The sequence below is a fragment of the Trachypithecus francoisi genome, unplaced genomic scaffold (genome assembly GCF_009764315.1).
Source record: "Trachypithecus francoisi isolate TF-2019V2 unplaced genomic scaffold, Tfra_2.0 Contig00390, whole genome shotgun sequence".
NCBI lineage: Eukaryota > Metazoa > Chordata > Mammalia > Primates > Cercopithecidae > Trachypithecus > Trachypithecus francoisi.
The window spans coordinates 34,343-55,636 of record NW_022680611.1 but is presented as its reverse complement, the minus strand read 5'-3'; the positions used below and the strand labels follow the sequence as shown (position 1 = coordinate 55,636).

Sequence of the window (21,294 nt, the reverse complement as noted above, 5' to 3'; positions counted from 1 at the left end):
TGGGATTACAGGCATGCACCACCACACCTACCTAATTTTTTTTCTTTCTTTTTTTTTTGAGACAAAGTCTGGCTCTGTCACCCAGGCTGGAGTGCAGTGGCGCGATCTCGGCTCACTGCAACCTCTGCCTCCCGGGTTCACACCGTTCTCCTGCCTCAGCCTCTTGAGTAGCTGCGACTACAAGCGCCTGCCACCACACCCAGCTAATTTTTTGTATTTTTAGTAGAAACGGGGTTTTACTGTGTTTGGCAGGATGGTCTTGATCTTCTGACCTTGTGACCCGCCGGCCTTGGCCTCCCAAAGTGTTGGGATTACAGGCGTGAGCCACCGCGCCCGGCCTTTTTTTTGAGATGAAGTCTCACTCTTGTCACCGAGGCTGGAGTGCAATGGGGCAATCTCAGCTCACTGCAGCCTCCGCCTCCCGGGTTCAAGCAGTTCTCCTACCTCAGCCTCCTGAGTAGCTGGGATTACAGGTGCCCGCCACCATGTCCAGCTAAATTCTGTATTTTTAGTAGAGACAGGATTTCACCATGTTCGCCAGGCTGGTCTTGAACTCCTGACTCTACCTTGGCCTCCCAAAGTGCTGGGATTACAGACGTGAGCCACCCCGCCCGGCCTAATTTTGTATTTTTAGTAGGGAAGGGGTTTCTCCACATTGGTCAGGCTAATCTTGAACTCCCGACCTCAGGGGATCCACCCGCCTCTTCCTCCCAAAGTGCTGGGATTACAGGCCTGAGCCACCACGCCCGGTGTTTTTAGTGTTTCCAAGGATTGCAGCTTGGCTGGTGACAGTCCCTTCAGAAAGGCTTCGCTGCTCCTCTGTGCTGGCACAGACGCAGGAGACCCTGTGTCTTCAGACATAGCACGGGCTTCAGGACCCTACTGAGATGGAGTCAAGAGCTCTCTAGGGTTCTTTGAGTGGGAGTTGAATCGGAAACCGCCATCAGCACGCCTGGGCTCGCCTCGCGTTGTTCTGCGGTGTAGGGGGGGCCATTGTCACCACCGTGAGGACACGATGGGGTCTGGGGAGGGATTGTTATGGCTGTGGGTGCGCCTTGCACGTCTTGCCGACCTAGCTTTGCACGCTGATCTTCCCTCCATGCACGCTTACATTGTTAACTGGGTTTCTGCCCTCCCTCCTCTCCTTCGTATTTCTGTGTCTCATTGACAACTGTTCTGTAGTCGCTTTGTTGACAGTTGCCAAACTGCTTTCCAAAAACATTTCCACTGCAATCGCGGGTTTTGGTGCCAGCCGCAGCGGTGTGAGTACGCTCGCTTTATTATAGTCTTGCCAGCACTGGGCGTCTCTGTGTATTGTAAACACATGTGATCACCACTCTTACCTCTCCATCCCCTCATAATTAAAGATGTGCCGTGCTGTCGCTGCTCACGTTACCTTGGCCTTGGGGGGAGTTGGCTGGAGGCTCATGCAGCTCGAGGGAGAGGAGGAGGGCGAGGCGCTGCCCAGTGGAGTAGCGGGCATCCATGGCATGGGCAGGAGTCGGGAGAGGAGGCCGGCAGCTGGCAGCGGAGCATGGGGCTCAGCTGGCCTGCCCTGTGCTTGGGGGTTGTTTTTGAGCATTGAGAAGAGGTCCTTACACCTTAGTCGGTGCATTGAGGACAAGGCAGCAGCCTTGAGCCTTACCTCCTTTTCCTCTTTGTCCCTCAGTATGATGCCGTGCCCATCCAGTCCAGCGTGGTGTTATGTTCCTGCCCATCCCCATCAATGGTGAGGACCCAGACTGAGTCCAGTACGGCCCCTGGCATTCCTGGTGGCAGCAGGCAGGGCCCCACCATGGACGGCACTGCAGCTGAGCCTCGGCCCGGTGCCGGCTCCCTGCAGCACGCCCAGCCTCCACCGCAGCCTCGGAAGAAGCGGCCTGAGGACTTCAAGTTTGGGAAAATTCTTGGGGAAGGCTCTTTTTCCACGGTGAGTATTTACTGCCGCTGTGTGTCAAACGGGCGTGATTTCCTTGGGAGGCTCACCTTCCTCGGGGCTCGCCAAGGCTGGTGTCCTTCAGGGCAGGAGGTTTCAGGCCCCTTCAAGGGTGTGAGCTGTTGTGAAGGCCTCTTGAGTCTTTGGGGGCTGGGTACCCCCAAGCAGATCACGTGATGGGTGTCGCTAAATATTTAACCTGGTTTTGTAGATGAGAACGTTAGACACATCTCTTGATGGTCTGCGGAGGTTTTTTCTAGTATAGTTAATTTCATTTTAACCTGGCATCGGCAAGTTACATTCTGTGTCCTTGTGTCCCCCTGGCACGGCCCTGGGAAGCTTTTTTTTTCTTAGGTTGAAAGTTAGTATCTCTCCAGAGGCTTTTGGGGACATTTGACCTTCTTTTATTTCTCTGTTTTTTTTAAATACATAAAACTGTACACTGTGGACATTTGCTGGAGACACAGCCTCCAGATTCTTGTGTTCCGAGTTTCACAAACAGAAGTATTGTCGCAGTACTGTCAAGTCACACTTGTTACCTGTCTCGGGGTGTTTTTTCCTCTGAAAGCAAAGAAATGAAGGTTCAAAGCAGCTGACACGGGACGCTTTGCTGACGTGGGACCCATGAAGCTGTGTGTGGCTGTGGATTTAGTGAAGGTTGTAACAGGTTCAGGGGAGGCCTGAGCAACTCGGGGTGCACCGTCTCCATCTGGGCCTCTATAAAGAGACAGAGTCCCACGCCGCCACCGTGGTCGCCAGGGTGGCCGCCGTGTGTGTGCTAGGGCCATTCCAGGGAGCCCTGGGGGATCCTCACTCTGGAGAGCCTGGGTGATCTCCTGAATAACGCTTTCTTGCCTGACCTTTGTGAAGAAACCATACGTGAGGCTTCTTTTCCTTTTTTACATATATGAAATATTTCACAGTGCAAAGAAAAATATGAAACATAGCTTACCCGTATTCCCAACATATTGCTTTAAGTCATGTTAACTTTTGCTGTCCTTACACTTTAGATTTTTAAAATTGCAGCTTTTATGAAATAATTTTGTTTATAAAAGGATTATGCCCTCATGAAAAATACCTTCAACCAGGAGACTAGTCCCCAAAGTTTTGGGGCTCAGATCCTTTCAGAAAGAAGAAACTCTTTGGAAAACCTTGGGCATTCTGCATGGCTGCTTACAACCGTCCAGTGAAAGAAGAGGCCTCCTCTTTTCGCAGCTTTACTTGTTTCTTTGAGACAGAGTCTTGCTGTGTCGCCCAGGCTTGAGTGCAATGGCATGATCATAGCTCACTGCAGCCTCGACTTCCTGGGCTCAAGTGATCCTCTTAACCTCAGCCTCCCAAGTAGCTGGAATTACAGGAATGCACCATCATGCCCAGCTAACTTTAAAATTTTCTGTAGAGACAGTCTCTCTTTGTTGCCCAGGCTGGTCTTGAAGTCCTAGGCTCAAGTGATTCTCTCTCCTCAGCCTTGCAAAGTGTTGGGATTACAGGCGTGAGCCACTGTGCTTGGCCTCAGTTTTACTTCCTTATATTTCTCTTTCCAATTTAAATTTAGTTTATTGTGTATGTATTTATCCTTTTAGAAACAGGGTCTTGTTCTGTCACCTAGGCTGGAGTGCAGTGGTGTGATCATAGCTCACTGCAGCCTTCACCGCCTGGGCTTAAGCGATCCTCCTGCCTTAGCCTCCTGAGTAGCTAGGACCACAGTCATGTGCCACCATACGTGGCCCTTACATTTATCTTGACTGAAAAAGGAAGACTTATTTGTGAAATTGCCTGTTTTCCTGGCTTCCGTAGGTGGGTGGAGAGCAGGCACTGTCCCTCCTGGGGCTGCGGTCCCAGGCTTTCTGAACATGCACCAGGAAGGTGCCCGGGAGAGCGCTGTGAGCCGGAGGCTCCTTCCTGGGGCTGTTTGGAATCCACAGTACTGGGTCTCAGATTACATATGTGACCCTCAGTTCTTTCTCAGCTTTCCTGAAATAGAGATCACATAAAAGTTGACTTCCAGGGGAGGAGGAAAGGACAGTGATAGTTACGAGTCTGGGCAAGAGCCAGGTGCAGCACCGGAGAGCCGGGAGACCCCCTGAGAACGGTCACAACCTCCAGGGAGGAACACGTCACGCGCCATTCTCTGGAAGAGGATCCTTCCTTCCTGTAGGAAACCTGCTTGTAAAGAGTTGAGTTTAGACAACAGAAAGATCACGTCAGTATCCCCTTAGAAAGGGTTCCACTAAATATCAGTGCTCATTCACCATTCTTTCTTCCTTTTTTCTACTTATGAAGCTAGCACGTGCTCTCGTGGAGAAATGTGACCTCGCAGAAACATATAAGCTAGAGAGGGGAGCCCTGCCCGGCCCACGTCCCCTCCCTCCCTGGCAGCTGAGAGCCATCCACGTGTGGCGTATTCCTCTCGGAAAATCTTGAGTACACAGAGTCCCCAGAATCCAGCTTCGTTCTTCTTGAGCGCCGCAGGGCGTCTCACGTGGTGCTTTCCAGGATCTCTTCTGACTCCTGCCCCGGGTTGCGGCTCAGAGCCTGGGGCGAGGTGGACCTGGCCCTGTGGCCTCCCGAAGGTCTTCCTGCCAGCCCCAGGAATGTAACGGGACAGGTTTCCTCTGGTCCCTGCTCCTCAGGCCGTCCCCCTGTGGGTGTCTTAGGAGACACTTGTGTACCACTTGGTGCTGGTGGGGCCTCCCTGGCACAGCTGTCTCATGCGGTCTGGCTAAACTACGGGCCCACCAGGAATTTCCAGTCTAGTGCCTCAGGGTGTGCCCCAGGCTAGTCTGAGTGGGGGGGTCTCTCCCCTGTTTAGGGTGCCGCCTTTGCTGAAGTGTTGTGTCTCGGAGGTGGGGTTTGAGTGCAGGGCTCAGGTGCGCTACGCAGAGGACAGGGCAGGAGGCCTGCTGGCATCCCGGGAAGGTGGCTCCCTCTTGTGGGCACGCAGGGCCATGCATTGTTGGTTTAGTTCCCTGTGTCCTTTACAGCCAGGCTCTCTTCATAGTGCCAACACACGAAATGTGTGATAACAATTATTTCAAAAAAAATGACAATTGTGATAACAATTATTTCAAAAAAAATGACATATTTTTTTTCAAAGAAGCCCCCGTGCCCTACCACTTGTGGTGGTACCACTGTCTTCCTACTGTTCGCGAACGGCGTGGCAGTCGAAGAGGCCCCTGAATTTATACTTGGGTTGCGCCATTAGAACTATTAGCAGCTGATCAAGAAGCTTCTGAAAACAATGGAGAGATGGAAACGTTTTCTGTTAGCCATTAGAACACATTAACACGAGCATTGGCTTTTAGCTCTGTTTGTCAGTACAAGACCCAAAATATTTCACTGTAGGTTCAAACCTTCAGTGGGGACAGGAAGCGTGTGTGTGGCGCAGAGGGAGGGACTTGTCAGACCCAGTGTCCTGGTTGTTACATTGTGTTTCTTTTTCTCTTGTTCTCCTTTTCTTTCCAAACCAGGTTGTCCTGGCTCGAGAACTGGCAACCTCCAGAGAATATGCGAGTGAGTATGGGCTGCAGGGAGCTGTGCGTCTGGGAGCAGGGCCAGCGACTCCGTGCAGGGCAGCCGGGGTGGCAGGGTCGGGGTTTCTGTGCTGATTTCAGAGTACAGGACACCGTTGGCTTTAGAGACCACCAGGCTTGTATGTACAATGTTTGAAAGACTTTAATTTGACCAGTTACCTTTGTGAGTCACGTCTTGAGTGTTTGTTGTTGTTTCTGATAGTAACTCACTTCTCTCTCACCTGAAGTTAAAATTCTGGAGAAACGACATATCATAAAAGAGAACAAAGTCCCGTATGTAACCAGAGAGCGGGATGTCATGTCGCGCCTGGATCACCCCTTCTTTGTTAAGCTTTACTTCACGTTCCAGGACGACGAGAAGCTGTGTATCCTTTGCGTGGTTGGTGCCGTCTGAAGCCACACCAGTCACCCCTCTCTTGGAATCAGACCCTGTGTGTTCCCACAAGCAGGCCCCGCTCCCTGCCGAGTGGGATCCCTCAGGCCACTGACATTCGGGGAGACAGCCGAGGCAGCGCCAGGGTGTGGCTGTGAATCTGCACAGGACGTTACCTCCCGGAGAAGCCGTTGATGTGGCTCCGGCACAGTCCCCTCTGCTGCGGCTTGATTGGTCGGTGTCCCTTGCTCCCCTAGAGCGCCATCTTTTGTGTTTTTAAACCTTGGCTCAGGAATCTGGGAGGCAAGGCCCGGTGGAAGTTGGGGTGGGCCCCACCTCTTCCCCATCCAGCTCACCCGTGGGCCTGCCAGTGGCTGGGCTGGCCACACTGTCATCGCCCTGAGCAGGTGCAGTCTACATCTGCTCTTTTCCTCCCCTGCCACCCTCCAAGCTGGCCCAAGTGTCGTGGCCTCTGCATCCTGCTTGGAGAGGGGCCTGAGTCCTCCCAGCTGTCCTCCCCATCTCTCCCGAGCACCCGGCTCTTCTGTGTTAGAGCTTTGTTCTGGCCTGCTCCCACTCTTAGCACCATCCTGCAGCTCCTTCGGCTGCCGGCGGAGTGTGTGTGCTCTCTTTGTTTGGAGGCGCTTGCCAAGTGCAGGTTGATGGGTGATGGGGATGTGCTGGTATGCCGGGGCACGTCTCTGCCCTCAAGAAGCTTCGATATTGGTGGAGGAGCTGGATTTGCACAGACTCTCTGTGTCAGAGGCTTCCCGGCAGCAAGATGTGCTTGCTGCCAAGAGTCTTAGGGCTGGCGGCAGTGTGGGGCTCTTTAAACTCCTGGGCAGGAGTGGGTGGGGTGGGGCCATGAAAGGCTGTGGTGGGCTGGGCCCCTGAACCATGGCAGCCTGGCACTGACTCTGGACTTCCTTCTGTTTGTGGCCGGGAATGTGGGGTTTGCTCTGGCTGCTCCTAGGCCAGGCGGGAGAACAGGCAGGAGAGCAGGGGCGGGGGCAGTGGTCGAGGTGTTTTGAACAGACTGGTCAAGAGGATGGAGTCGGGGCGGCTCCCGGCAGTTGGCCCTCAAGCCTAGTGCACTGCGGTGTCTGCTGCTGAGCTGGGAGAGACCGGGAAGGGTGCTGGGCTGGCATGTCATGCATCCACTGGTGCCGCCGTTCAGGTCTGAGTGGACACTTAGGTGCTGCCAGCAGAACTCCAGGAGGAGTCAGGGCCATGAGGACTTTCACAGCGAGCTGGCAGGCTGCCCAGAGGATGGCTCCTCTGTGGGTGGAGCCTGGGTTCCCCCAGTGCAGGGGGTGAACGTGAGGAGGGGCCCACCGAGGGGAGGAGATTGTGACGGGGTGTTGCTCCTGAGTTCGAATGATGGAGACCCAGAGGCCACAGGATCAAACGGTTTCTGATGGAGGGTGCTGGCTGCCCACCCAGGGGCTTTGAAGCGGTCAGGTGCACCCAGCCTGACCCGTGGATCTGCCCTGTGCCAGTTGTTGATGGTGGGTAGGCAGGTTCTTGGAAGAGTTCAAGGAAGAGTAAGAGGTGAGGAAATGGAGACGATGCAAGGTGCTTCCCTGGGATTTTGCCTAGAGAGGAGCAGGGCAGTGGCTGAGCAGCTGCCAGGCACGTGGCCCGGGGCGGGCTTTGCTGTTGGTTTGTGGAAGGTTTTAGAGAATGCTGGCCTAGGCCGAGCGCGGTGGCTCAACCCTGTAATCCCAGCACTTTGGGAGGCCGAGACGGGCGGATCACGAGGTCAGGAGATCGAGACCATCCTGGCTAACATGGTGAAACCCCGTCTCTACTAAAAATACAAAAAACTTGCCGGGCGACGTGGCGGGCACCTGTAGTCCCAGCTACTCGGCAGGCTGAGGCAGGAGAATGGCGTGAACCCGGGAGGCGGAGCTTGCAGTGAGCTGAGATCCGGTCACTGCACTCCAGCCTGGGTGGCAGAGCGAAAACTCCGTCTCAAAAAAAAAAAAAAAGAGAGAATGCTGGCCTCCAGACAGGCCTGCTGTCCTCCGATGTCATCCCTGTTCCTGCCTCTGTCCCCCGCCCTCAGTGACTTCTTCACGTTATGTTCTGTCTCTCACCTTCACAGCTGCCCCAGCCCCTCTTGTGCCCCCAGGCCCTGCATGTCTCTGCCCCCGTTTGAGCCATGGGAGTCCCTCTGGGCTTCCCGCAGAGCCCTCGGACCACGGCTGCTTGTTGGTTGTGAGGCTGCAACAGAATTGCACACGCTTGACCTCTCCCATCCTCTCCGCCCAGGGGCTCAGAGTCCAGAGGAGAGCGAATCTCGCTGACTGATTTCCAATTGGGATTGGCCATAGCAGTGCAGGTAGTAGGAACTCCAGGTCTTTGTCCAGTGGTCCATGCTGCCCTTCGTCATTAAGTCAAATTCCAAAGCCCCGGGAGGTTGTTAAGATTCACTCACCACTGAAAGGAACGAGACCCAGGGACTTCGGCCCCACCAGGCATCCTCGGTGTGGGCTGTACTTAGAGATGGGCCTGTACAGGCGCCACTTTGGGCAGCCTTGGTTGCAAATCCCTTCCCTTCTGGGGTTCTCATTGCCCTGAAGCTTCAGGTTCATCCTTGGTGGGAGACGATGGTACCCTGGCAAACAGAAGCCACAACTGAGCCGACAGGCCAGCCTGGCTCTGAGCACGAGCCCCACTTCCTGGCCTCGAGAGCCACCGCTCAGGGCAAGCAAGGACTTGGGTCCCCGTGTCCTGGGCTGCGAGTAAGGTAAAGTGTCTGGAGGTTTCCGGTAATGGGGATAGATGTTTGCCGCTCCAGGGGAATCTGTATATGGGGTGCATTTGTTGTCGGCCTTAAGTCCTCTTGGAAAAGGAGGCTACAGATGGGGCCATCACAGAGCAGTGGTGCCCAGAGGAGGGGGCCCTCCCAGACACACTTAATGAGTGTAGAAGTTCACGAAATGGCTTTTGTCTTACAAAGTGTGTCACTTGGCCAGGCGCGGTGGCTCACGCCTGTAATGCCAGCACTTTGGGAGGCCGAGGCGGGCAGATCACAAGGTTAAGAGATGGAGACTATCCTGGCTAACATGGTGAAACCCTGTCTCTACTAAAAATACAAAAATTAACTGGGCGTGGTGGCACGTGCTTGTAGTCCCTGCTACTCGGGAGGCTGAGGCAGAAGAATCGCTTGAATCCGGGAGGCGGAGGTTGCAGTGAGCCGAGGTAGCACCACTGCACTCCAGCCTGGTGATAGAGTGAGACTGCATCTTAAAAAACACCAAAACATAATGTGTCACTTGAACCATGGAAGGAGCCTGCAAGGAAGGGGTGGTGCCACGCATGGATGCCCTGTCTCAGGTCAGGGGCTGCCGCACTCTCCGACCCCCGCTCCCCCGGCCCCCAGGATCTTTGTGCATTGAAGCCTGCACGTGAGTTGTATGTGCGTTTCAGTCAGGGTCTGTAGGCCCTGTCTCCAGCGGTTCGCTTTGACTGAGGCCACAGACACCGCCAGGGGCCAGAGGGGCAGTCAGGGCTGAGAGGCTCTGTTCCCGTTTCCTTGAGACCGTGTAATGGTGTTCTTGATGAGAAACCCCTCATCAATGCTGGTGCCTCATCTTGGAGCTGGGGCCTGGGGTGCCCGTCAGATCCAGGGACATGACTTTCTAGGGCCACAGGTACTTTCAGTTTGCATTTAATTAAAACCAATTCTTATCAGTCTTTTACGGCCAGTTTTCAAGAAATGACTTTTACAAAATAAATACACTAGCCGGGCGTGGTAGCGCCTACCTATATTCCCAGCCACTTGGGTTGGTTAAGGAGGGAGGATCGCTTGAGCCAGGGAGATTGAGGCTGCGGTGAGCTATGATTGTGCCCCTGCACTCCAGCCTGGGCAGCAGAGTAAACCTGTTCCAAAACAAAACAAAACAAAAGATATTTACACTTCCTTAACCGCACAATATTCAGATTTCGGCCTTAGTTATGCCAAAAACGGAGAACTACTTAAATATATTCGCAAAATCGGTTCATTCGATGAGACCTGTACTCGATTTTACACGGCTGAGATTGTGTCTGCTTTAGAGTACTTGCACGGCAAGGGCATCATTCACAGGTAACCTTGGGGTGGCTGGGTGGGGTTTGCAGGATGTCAGTTTAATGATTAGGGCCGGTGACCATTTGGCTCACAGGCCACAGCTGATGCCCAGATGGTCCCCGCCCTTGAGGTCAGCCTGGTTGGAGTGCTCCCTGGATGGGTGTGACTGAGATGCCTGCCGGTGCCACAGCGGGAGCGCCAAGGCGAGGCCACACGTCCATGGAGCCCTGACATGGAGAAGCCGTCCTGCAAATGCCACATCAAATGATTTCGTGCCTTTCCCGGCGAGCTAATGATTCTTTTCACCAGCTTGACTGATGCGTTTTGTCTTTTTCTGTGGTACCTTCTGTGTGTATTTCTTTCTGGTCTGATTTTCCATGACTTTCTGATAAAGTCATCTCAGGAGTGTGCATAGCTATCTTTTTGTGTGTTAAAAATGATAGATGATACTTCATTAAAAAGCTAATTAGAATGACATGGAGATGTGAGGTGGTAAATCCCTACTGTGTACAGTCAAGACTTGTTGCTTGTGAGCTTTCGGCCTGTATCCCCTGGTTGTCAGCCTGTAAGGATCATAAGCATTCATTCGTTCATTTTGTTTTCAGCAAAATTGAGAGTACGTAATAATGTTGCTGTTTCACGTATTTCTTCTCAAATGTGAAAATCTACTTTTACAGGGACCTTAAACCGGAAAACATTTTGTTAAATGAAGATATGCACATCCAGATCACAGATTTTGGAACAGCAAAGGTCTTATCCCCAGAGAGCAAACAAGGTGTGTGAGTTTTATTTCCAGCAGAGCCTGGCTCTGTGCTTAAGATGGAAAGCGACTTCTGAGGAGTGTGTTGCATTGTGTCATCTTCATTAACGACAGAGGTGGGGATACCTTGGCTGTCCTCAAACCGATCTTGAACTTTCTCTGTGCAAGACCCTGCCTTGCCAGCAGGTCTTCCTGCGGGGGCCCCAGGCGGTGTGTGCTGGTGTAGAGGGGGAGGGTACTGGTTCTCCTCAGCATCTGCTGTCGTTCATCCTCCCTACTCGTCTTCTGGACAATGCGGGGAGCCACATTCGTACCCAGTCACCCGTGTGCAGGACGGGGAGCCGGTGTGGTCAGCTCCTGGCTCCTCCTGGCTGTATCGCAGGTAGGATCTGGGGGCGCACATCCCTGTCCCTCAGTGCCCTCGCTCCATTACCTGTCCGTCTGTCTCCCTGCTGGCCACGTGCATGTTTGTCACCACGAAGCCCCGGTCCTGTTCCCAAGGGTAGTTTCTAGCCTTGGACCATGTTGTGACAGCTCCATCGGAGATGTTGCTGAAAGTCCACTTGGGCCAGAGAAGTGGCCTAGGTTGTCTGAGCCAGCTGGGGCGTCTCGATGCCCTTCAGGTGCTTATTGGGTAGATAGAAGTCCTAAACTCTGGAGGTGTAAAGAAAGACAGCTGAAATTCTGAAGGCTGCTCCGGAGTGCTGGGGAGAGAGAAGATAAAGCCTTGGGGTGAGGTTTGGGGAAGCTGAAGGCTGTTGTGTGCATTATAAGTGACCTTGAAGATGAACCTCGGGTGATTGCTGGGGTCTGTCTGGGTCAAGAGGCTGGGTCCAAGGGCCTCCAAGTGGTGCATGGGCCTCTGCCTGGGCTTGGGGTTCCCGTCAGAGAAAGGCCTCCATAGGGAGCTCTGGGGGGGTCAAAGGTGCTGGAGACCGGTTTGGAGGGACGTGAGTGCAGGTTTGTTGGTGGAAGAAAGATTCAGATAGAAGTGACCGTGTTGTAGCTGCTCTCGTGTGGAAAAGGGGAACCGTGAGCACGGAGCGGTGGTGGTTCTGGCCTCGTCTCCACAGACGGCGAGCTGGCCCCCAGTAGCTGGAGGAGAGCACAGCTGGGTGGAGAGCAGGCCCTTTAGCAAGGCAGGCACTCCGGACTCAGCTCGGCGTTTCTGTTTCTTAGGAATGGGCCCTGTACTCTGTGTGCTGGGAGGTACCCAGCTGGTGCCTGTGGGGCCTCTCTTGGCACCTTGAGGTAGTTGCTCGTTTCCTCCACTGGGCCGTATCTTTCCCTTCTGGGTGTTTCCAGCCCTGTGTTTTCACACTCAGGGCTCTGGTTAAGATTCTATCAGTTGGTGCTTTCATCTCTGCACATTCATGGAGGCCCTAAGACGCTGTCTTGGATTTGGGAACTTCTCTGAGAATCCTCAAACATCACCCTGGCTGTGCATGGGGACTCACACCTGTAATCCTAGGGCTTTGGGAGACTGAGGCAGGAGGATCGTTTGAGGCCAGGAATTTGAGACCAGCCACTGGGCAACATGGTGAGACTCCATATCTACAAAAAAACCAAAAATCATCCTGGTGTGATGGCACAGACCTGTAGTCCCAGCTACTCGAGAGGCTGAAATGGGAGATTGATGGTGTAGTGAACTAGGATGATCCCACTGCACTCCAGCCTGGGTAACAGAGCGATCAACTGTGTTAAAAAATAGTAGTAATAAATAAAAAATTAAAAAAGCCTGTAATCCCAGCAATAAATAAAAAACGAAAAAAGCCTTTAATCCCAGCACTTTGGGAGTCCACGGCGGGCGGATCACGAGGTCAGGAGATGGTGACCATCCTGGCTAATACGATGAAACCCCGTCTCTACTGAAAATACAAAAAATTAGCCGGACGTGGTGTTGCGTGCCTGTAGTCTTAGCTAGTCAGGAGGCTGAGACAGGATACTCGCTTGAACCCGGGAGGCAGAGGTTGCGGTGAGCCACGATCGCACCACTGCACTCCAGCCTGGGCAACAGAGTGAGCTCCGTCTCATAAATAAATAAATACGTAAATAAAAAACATCACCCTTTTGGGGTTAAGATTGAAACTAGCCATCAAGCCAGAGCCTCTTGTTTTCTAAGGTGGCTTAGTTCTGCTGCCCTCCGCTGCCTTTTGTAGCCCACCTGTTCCCCTCCCCGTCCAGTGGCATGCAAGAATGCACACCTCCCGCCCAAAGCTGCGCAAAGCCAGGGAAGTCTTCCTGGCGTTTCAGACATGCTCTGAAACCTTGATCTGTTTGACTCATTCCTGTTAAATAGTAACCGTTTTACTGACTGGTAATCCTATTTCTGTGTACACAGTGTAACCTCATATCCTGCAGTGTTGTCTGTGACAAAGTTGAGCCAAACAGGAACTTCTGTCTCCAAGCTTTCTTAGGATCTGTCAGTGTCTTGTTGTCCTTGTGCTGACTTCCTGCCCAGAGATGAGCCCACAACATTCCGTGGGGGCAGGAGAGCTGCAGGCTGGCTCTGCCCCCAGTCAGCCCCGGGAACCACTCTCTGGGCTGTGCCCGCAGTCAGCCTCAGGAACCGTCTCCCTGGGCTCTGCTCTGGGCAGTTTTCCTTTCATGTGAATTTTCTTTCTTTTTTCCCTCCTCCCTTATTCCAAGGCTTTATTTATTCATAATTTCAACGTTTATTTTAGATTCAGAGGATCCATGTGCCGGTTTGTTACGTGGGTAGATATTCTTTCGAATCTGGTATTTGGCACAGGGATAGTCTTGTTGCCCCGTAGCCGCTTAAAAAAATAGGCATTTAAGTGCGCTGATGAAATAGTGAAATAGCCTGGGCCCAGTGGCTCCCGCCTGTAATCCCAACACTTGGGGAGGCCGAGGCAGGTCGATCATTTGCGCCCAGGAGTTTGAGACCAGCTTGGGGAACACAGCACAATTATGTAGCGATCTTATGTGTCTCTACGTAAGATAAAAGCGAAAATTAGCTGGGCATGGTAGTGCGTGCCTGTAGTCCCAGCTCCTCAGGAGGCTGACGTGGGAGGATCACCTGAGCCTGGGATATTGAGGCTGTAGTGAGCCATGATCCTGCGACTGCACTCCAGCCTGGGCAACAGAACAAGAGCCTGTCTCTGGAAAAAAAGAAGAAATCGTGAAGTAAACCTTTGCTTTTTGGTAGCAGGAGGCTAAAAATCTTTACATCATTGTAAACCAGGGCCAGTTGCTTGTGTGTATAGAAGATGTGGTGGTTCTTTTCCTCTTTTTTGAGGAAAAGGAGAAAACTATAATTTATGAGGAGGATTAGTTTTAGTAACTTATTTTCTGTTTGAGGTAGTTCAGTATCTTGGAATTGATTCCTGCGTCGGCTTCTTTTGTGCAGAGATGGCTTCCCCAAAACATCTTCAAATCTAGAATCAAAGTGTTGATGGGAGCAAGGCATACCCAGGTTCCTTACCTGTGCAGCAGCTGTGCCACGCCCTCCTCCTAGAGGGAGGCAGGTTTTCTCATCGTCCCTGTGGGGTGGGGTGGCCCCATATCTGCAGGGGGAGGTGGTGGGAGATGGAGCAGGGCAGTAGTGTGGGCTTGGGAGATTGAGGAGGAGCTCCTGGCAGAGAGGACTTCTGCCTCCTCTCCTTGTACAGGAGCCTGTGAATGCATCCTGGTGAGGGCGGCTCACTCAGAGGAAGCCTCCCACCTGGGGTGTCTCTGGCCTGTGCCCTCTTTGCAAGGACCTTGGGGAGCTCGGGGTGTCCTCAGAGCTTCAGACTTGGAATGGGGTTTGGACACCTGTGTTCTGACCTGTGCAGGCCTTTCTGGTATGCAGCCAGGTGTAGAGGCGCCACTCACCAAACAGGAAGGAGAGGAAGTCCAGCAGGTGTGGGCGGGGCTGGCTGGAGAGGGTGGATGCTGTAGGCTTCAGTCACTCCTCTGTCCCCATCTGTGCATGGCCATCGTGCAGACCCTCAGACTAGCTGCCATTGTGCTTCCCACTATGCTGTGGACCCTAGACACTCTCCTGAGGGCCACAGCGGCCTTGAGTTTGCCGCCATTCTAGCTTAGGCTGGATCACCCGTCCCCGGCACAGAGAGGAGCTGCCTTCAAAATGGATTTTCCTGTATGACGGAAAGTGGAATTTGCCCAATGAAAGGGAGTGTCCCCATTCTCCCATCACCAAGAGCAGTTCTTCCCATCTTCACATGGTTTATTTTGGTCTTTTCCAGATGGGCATTCATTTAGGATTGGCTGTGACGCATGGGGCTGGGGAATGTGTTTATTTGTTTAAAACAGAATTACTGCTTATTGTGAAAAATTCACTCAGTACTAGTGACCTGATGCCCAGCATGCTCAATTGGTTTTCCCTGTAAAAATTCCAGTATGTATCGCTGAGATACAAATCTTTTAAAAAGCATAACCGCAATACCATACTGTTTGATACATAAAAATTACCAGTCATTGCTTAATATCTCAAAGTGTGCAGTTATATTTCCAGTTCATTTGCCTCTGTGTGTCATTGTTGAACATGGTCCTCTCTCCTGGCCACTACATCACATTCAGAGTTGATTCTCCCTTCCCTGTTCAGAGAGTGGTGTTGGGTGTTCTTTATTAGGCATCTCTCTGTGACAGCAGCAGCATTTATGGCCATCCTTGGCCTAAATTCGTTAACTCAGTGCAGAGAGTGCAGAAAGGTTACAGCCTAATATATTCATGAGATGGAATTCATTAAAGAGAAACTTCTCCCCAGCAACTTTTGGGTTAACTCGTGGTATCATTTGTAAAGGAAAAGTAGGATAAATGCTTCTTTCCCCCTTTGATGCCAGTTTTGAAAACCACAAATTGATTCACCATTATCTTCCAATGATGATTAATTCATTAAAAAGTTATTACCCTTCCTCACACCATACACAAAAGCTCACTCCAGGGCTGGGCGCGATGGCTCACATCTGTAATCTCAGCACTTTGGGAAGCTGAGGCGAGTGGATCACCTGAGGTCGGGAATTCGAGACCAGCCTGGCCAACATGATAAAACCCTGTCTCTACTAAAAATACAAAATTTGCGCCTGGGCGCGGTGGCTCACGCCTGTAATCCCAGCATTTTGGAAGGCCGAGGCAGGCGGATCACCTGAGATCAGGAGTTCGAGACCCGCCTGACCAACGTGGTGAAACCCCGTCTCTACTGAAAATACAAAATTAGCTGGGTGTGGTGGTGCGTGCATAATCCCAGCTCCTCAGGAGGCTGAGGCAGGAGAATCACTTGAACCTGGGAGGCGGAGGTTGCAGTGAGCTGAGATCCACACTATTGGACTCCAGCCTCGGCAACAAGAGCGAAACTCCATCTCAAAAAAAAAAAAAAAAAAAAAAAAAAAACCAGGTGTGGTAGCAGACTCCTATAATCCCAGCTACTTGGGAGGCTGAGGAAGGAGAATCGCTTGAACTTGGGAGGCGGAGGTTGCAGTGAGCTGAGATCATGACACTGTGCTGCAGCCTGGGCAACAGAGCAAAACTCCGTCCCCCCGCCTCCCATCTCCCCCAGTCACCAAAAAAAAAAGTTCACTCCAGGCCAGGCACGATGGCTCACGCCTTTAATCTCAGCACTTTGGGAAGCTGAAGCAGGCAGATGACTTGAGGTCAGGAGTTCGCGACCAGCTGCCCATCTCTACTAAAAATACAAAAGCTAGCCAGGCATGGTAATGTGCGCCTGTAATCCCCGCTACTTAGAGTGGAGGCTGAGGCAGGAGACTCACTTGCACCTGGGAGACGGAGGTTGCAGTGAGGCGAGATCGCACTACTGCATTCCAGCCTGGGCGGTGGAGTGAGACTCCATCTCAAAAAAAAAGTTCACTCTGAATGCATTAGAGGTCTGAATGTAAGGGCAATAACTATGACACTCTTAGAGGAAAGTATAGGATTAAATGTGACAATTGGGTTAGGCAATGTTTTCTTAGATACACTACCAAAATCATAAGCAACCAAAGAAAAGGATGAGTTAGATTTATGTCAAGTGTTTTTTTCAGACGGAGTCTTGCCCTGTCCCCCATGCTGGAGTGCAGTGGCTCAATCTCGGCTCACTGCGAGCTCTGCCTCCCAGTTTCACCCCATTCTCCTGCCTCAGGCTTCCCAGTAGTTGGGACTACAGGTGGCCCCGACCACACCCGTCGAATATTTTTATTTTTAGTAGAGACAGGGTTTCACCGTGTTAGCCAGGATGGTCTCGATCTCCTGACCTCGTGATCCACCCGCCTCAGCCTCCCAAAGTGCTGGGATTACAGGCGTGAGCCACCCTGCCCGGCTATATCAAGTTGAAGCACTTTTGTGCTTCAGGGGATATCACGAAAGTGAAAAGACCCACCAAATAGGAGACGCGATCTGCTAATCATCTGTCTGATAAGGGACTTGTATCCAGAATGTAAAGAACTCAGAGGGAGAAAAAAAAATAAAGCACGGAACAAAGGGTATGACTAGACATTTTTCCGAAGAAGAGATATACGAATGGCCCGTAAGCACATGCAAAGTTACTCAACATCATTAGTCGTTAGGAAAATGCAAATCAAAACCACAGGGTGATACTACCTCATACCCACTAGGATGGCTGTGATCAGAAGACAGATAATAACAAATGTTATCAAGGATTAGGGGGATTGGAACCCACGTATGCCATGGGTGGGAATGTCAGATAGTCCAGCTACTTTGGAAAACAGGCTGGCAGCTCCTCAAAAGGAAACAGAATTACCATATGACCCTGCAATTCCACTCCTAGGTGTGAACCTGAAAGAAACGAAAACACACATTCTGACAAAAACAGGTGCTAGAATGCCCATAGCATTATTTACAGTAGCCAGAAGGTGGAAACGACGCACGTGTCATCAAATGAGTGGATGAGTGAGTGGCGTGTCCACACAACGAGGGAATCTTCTCCAAGCCGTAAGGAGGGATGAGGTACCCATGCACGCTGCCATGCAGATGGGTGTTAACACTGCCCACAGTGAAAGCCTGCTCGGATCTGAGAAGGGATGGCATTGAGTCTGGAGATGAGCTTACAAGGCGTTACCATTGTTAATCCATGTTAAGTCTTCTGAGCCATCAACGTGGGATGTCTTTCTGTTTATTTAGATCTGTCTTTCAAAGGCACTTTGTAGTTTTCAGAGTATGAGCTTTATGCTTCTTTTGTTACATTTATTCTTATTTATTTTTAATGTTACTCTAAATAGAGTTATTGGCTGGGCATGGTGGCTCACACCTGTAATCCCAGCACTTTGGGAGGCCAGGGTGGGTGGATTACCTGAGGTCAGGAGTTGGAGACCAGTTGAGGCTGGAGGATCGCTTGAACCTGGGAGGTGGAGGTTGCAGTAAGCTGACATCACACCACTGCACTCCAGCCTGGGCAACAGAGTGAGACTTTGTCTCCGGGAAGAAAACAAAAAATAGAGTTCTGAATTTTCTTTCCTTTTTTTCTTTTTTGGTGAGATGGAGTCGCGCGCTCTCGCCGAGGCTGGAATGCAGTGATGCAATCTCGCCTCACTGCGAGCTCCGCCTCCCGGGTTCATGCCATTCTCCTGCCTCAGCCTCCTGAGTAGCTGGGACTACAGGTGCCCGCTACGACACCCGGCTAATTTTTTTGTATTTTTAGTAGAGACGGGCTTTCACCACGTTAGCCAGGATGGCCTCGATCTCCTGACCTTGTGATCCGCCCTCCTCGGCCTTCCAAAGTGCCGGGATTACAGGCGTGAGCCACCGCGCCTGGCCTTCTTTTTTTCTTTTCTTTCCTTTTTTTTTTTTGAGACAGAGTTTCGCTCTTGTTGCCCAGGCTGGAGTGCGGTGGCACGATCTCAGCTCACCACAACGTCTGCCTCCCGGATTCAAGCGATTCTCCTGCCTCAGCCTCCCAAGTAGCTGGGATTACAGGCGCACACCACCATGACCAGCTACGTTTTTGTATTTTTAGTAGAAACGGGGTTTCACCACGTTTATGGATAAGATGGTCTGGAACTCCTGACCGCAGGTGATCCGCCTGCCTCGGCCTCCCAGAGTGCTGGGATTGTGAATTTTATTTTTGGATTGCTCCTGGAAATTGTGTGGAAATGCAGTTGCTTTTTCCTGCCCTGCACCCTGCTGAGCTCTCTTTAGTTGTCATAGCTTCTCAGTGGAGTCCCCAGGACTTTGTGCACACAGGATCCTGTCATGTGTGGTTTGAGCTAGTTTTACTTCTTCCCTTCCAACCTGGCTGCCTTTTCTCTTCTTCCCTAACTGCCCTGGCTGAGTCCTCTAGTGCGGTGTTGGCTGGACGTGCTGAACAGGGCGCCCTGGTCTTAGGGAGAGCTTGCAGTGTTTGGCTATCGGGCACGATGTTGGCCTTAGGCCGTGCGTGCCCTCTGTCAGACTCTGGGCCCTCCCTTCTGTGCCTCGGCTATTCCGTATTTTTGTCCTGTAGAGGTGGGGAGTTTTTGTTAACTGCATTTTCTGCATCTATCGAGATGGTCCTGTGTTTTCCTTAGTGCTTTATTCTAATGAGATGCAGTGCATTGCTTTTTGTATTTTGAACCAACCTTACACTGTGTCATACATCCTCTTGGTCATGGTGCCTAGTCCTTTTCAGATGTTGCCGCATTTGGTTTGCTGGTGTTTCGTCCAAAAGGTAGTCACATTTTGTGGAGCGTTCTTCTGTGCTTCTTTGTGGGTTTATGGACAAGATGGCAGCCGGCACCCTTGGCTTTGAAGAGAGTGGCACCCTTGGCTTTGAAGAGAGTGTGGGTGTCTCGTGAGCTCAGGATCACTTCTTCAGGTCTTCCCTCCCCAGGGCCCCCTCCAAGTATGACTGGCAGATCTGGGGGACTATGGGTGGTCCATGGAGTTTCTTTGATGAGGGTGGGGACAACAACCCAGCCGAGACGTCACTGTCGATAGTCCCGTGGCATGCGGGGCAGCAGCGGCCAGTGCAGGTCTCTGGGCCTGAGTTTCCAGCAGCTGGAGAGGCGTGAGCTTTGGCCAGTCTCTGAGCCTCCCGGGAGAAGTAACTAGGTGGTCTCTGAGGTTTCCTTACGCTCTATCTGGGGCTCTCAGCTCAGATGTCACAGATAGAAGTCAGGGGATCTGTGAGGCTGGATAGGAGGAAATTCCTAATTTCCACTAACCTTTCATCAAAGCGTACCATTTCCTTCCATTATGAACATCAGCAACAAATGTCTGTCATCAGAAGTCACAGATATTCTCATGTCATGCTGCAGGGGTCACATCACGGTAGTGACGCCATGCCACTTGTGCCGAGCACCGCTGCCGGGTCACTGCGGCGTGACCCGCTGCTGTGTCATGCTGGTCACATATTACTACATCACAGATCCATCACTCCCATAATTTGATACGTGTATTGAATTACAATTGCTTTCTCCTATAGTCCTGTGTATTTTATGCGTTTGGAACATTATTCCAAGGGTAGCCATCTTCTCCACACTCGAGCGGCGCTGCTTGTCTCTAGATTAACTAAGGACAGATGTCCTTTTCCAAGGGGGTGACTTTGGATATGCCCAGAGGCTCGGAGTCCCACCTTTAGGAAGGTGTGGCAGGGTGAGGGTGGGCAAGCCCTAAGGAAAGAAGAGAGGTGGGAAGACCCTTGGGGAGCTAGGAGGAGCTGAGGGTGGAGAGGGCAGGGAGGGATTCCGGGAGATCCGAGCCCGGAGTCCGGTTGCAGGAAGCTGAGAACAGCAGCAGCGGTAGCAGCAACGAGGGCCCTACCAGCGCGGCAGCTCACTATGTAGCGCTCGTCTGAGAGATGGGGCGAGTGTTGGTGCACAGACTTGCTCGGTGCACAGCGTTGCTCTTTAAAAACACATACGGCTCTGTGTGCTGCACGACAACCTCAATCATTTAATTATGCATTATATACATCTCTCCATAGGAGAAAGACACATTTTTAGACTTTTTAATAATGGCATTTAAAAAAATACAGGTCACAAAAGCAACGCTCGATGATAGTAAAGTACAGAAACACTGAATAGGTGGGTGGAGCGGGTGGCGTCCCGTCCCGCCAGCAGACGCAGCCCTCGTCACCGTGCCACACCAGACCCTGAAGGACAGATCTGGCATGGAGAGGGAACTGCAGGGTCAGGGAGGCAAACATCTTTGTGACTTCTGATGCTCATTGGAAAATTGTCCCCAGAAGCGATGCCATTTTACAGCCCCACCCGTAGCGCTGCGTCTGTCCCCTCAGATCCCTGCCAGCGCTATGTATTTTTATTCTTTTTCCCCTTTGCCAATGTGATAGGCTGTCGTGTTCTAATTTGCATTTCTTTGATTCATTGCAGGGCTGAATGGCTTCGTTTGTTTTTGGCTCTTGGTTTGGTTTGCTTTCCTCTAGGCCGGCGGGGGCGGGTGCGTGTTTGCGGATGTCCTTGGTGTTCTTGGCAGGATCACTGAGGGTCCTGGCAGGATGCACATGGAGCCATGAAGTCTTTGTTTTTTGTTTATTTTTTGAGACAGGGTCTGGCTCTATTGCCTAGGCTAGAGTACAGTGGCGCAATTGTGGCTGACCGCACCCTCAGCTTCCTGGGCTCAAGCGATCCTCCTTTCTCAGCCTCCCAAGTAGCTGAGACTAGAGGTGCACCACCATGCCTGGCTAATTCTTGAAATTCCTTCTAG

General features: G+C 51.9%; 1 protein-coding gene across 1 annotated transcript in view; it reads left to right on the top strand.

Moving 5' to 3' along the window:
- Positions 1-21,294, top strand: part of LOC117083793 (3-phosphoinositide-dependent protein kinase 1-like) — a 76,568-nt gene that overhangs the window by 31,657 nt on the left and 23,617 nt on the right. Inside the window, 5 exon segments of the mRNA XM_033211819.1 lie at positions 1,670-1,930; positions 5,407-5,449; positions 5,697-5,834; positions 9,791-9,935; positions 10,595-10,692. Coding sequence (XP_033067710.1) covers positions 1,670-1,930; positions 5,407-5,449; positions 5,697-5,834; positions 9,791-9,935; positions 10,595-10,692 — 685 coding nt within the window.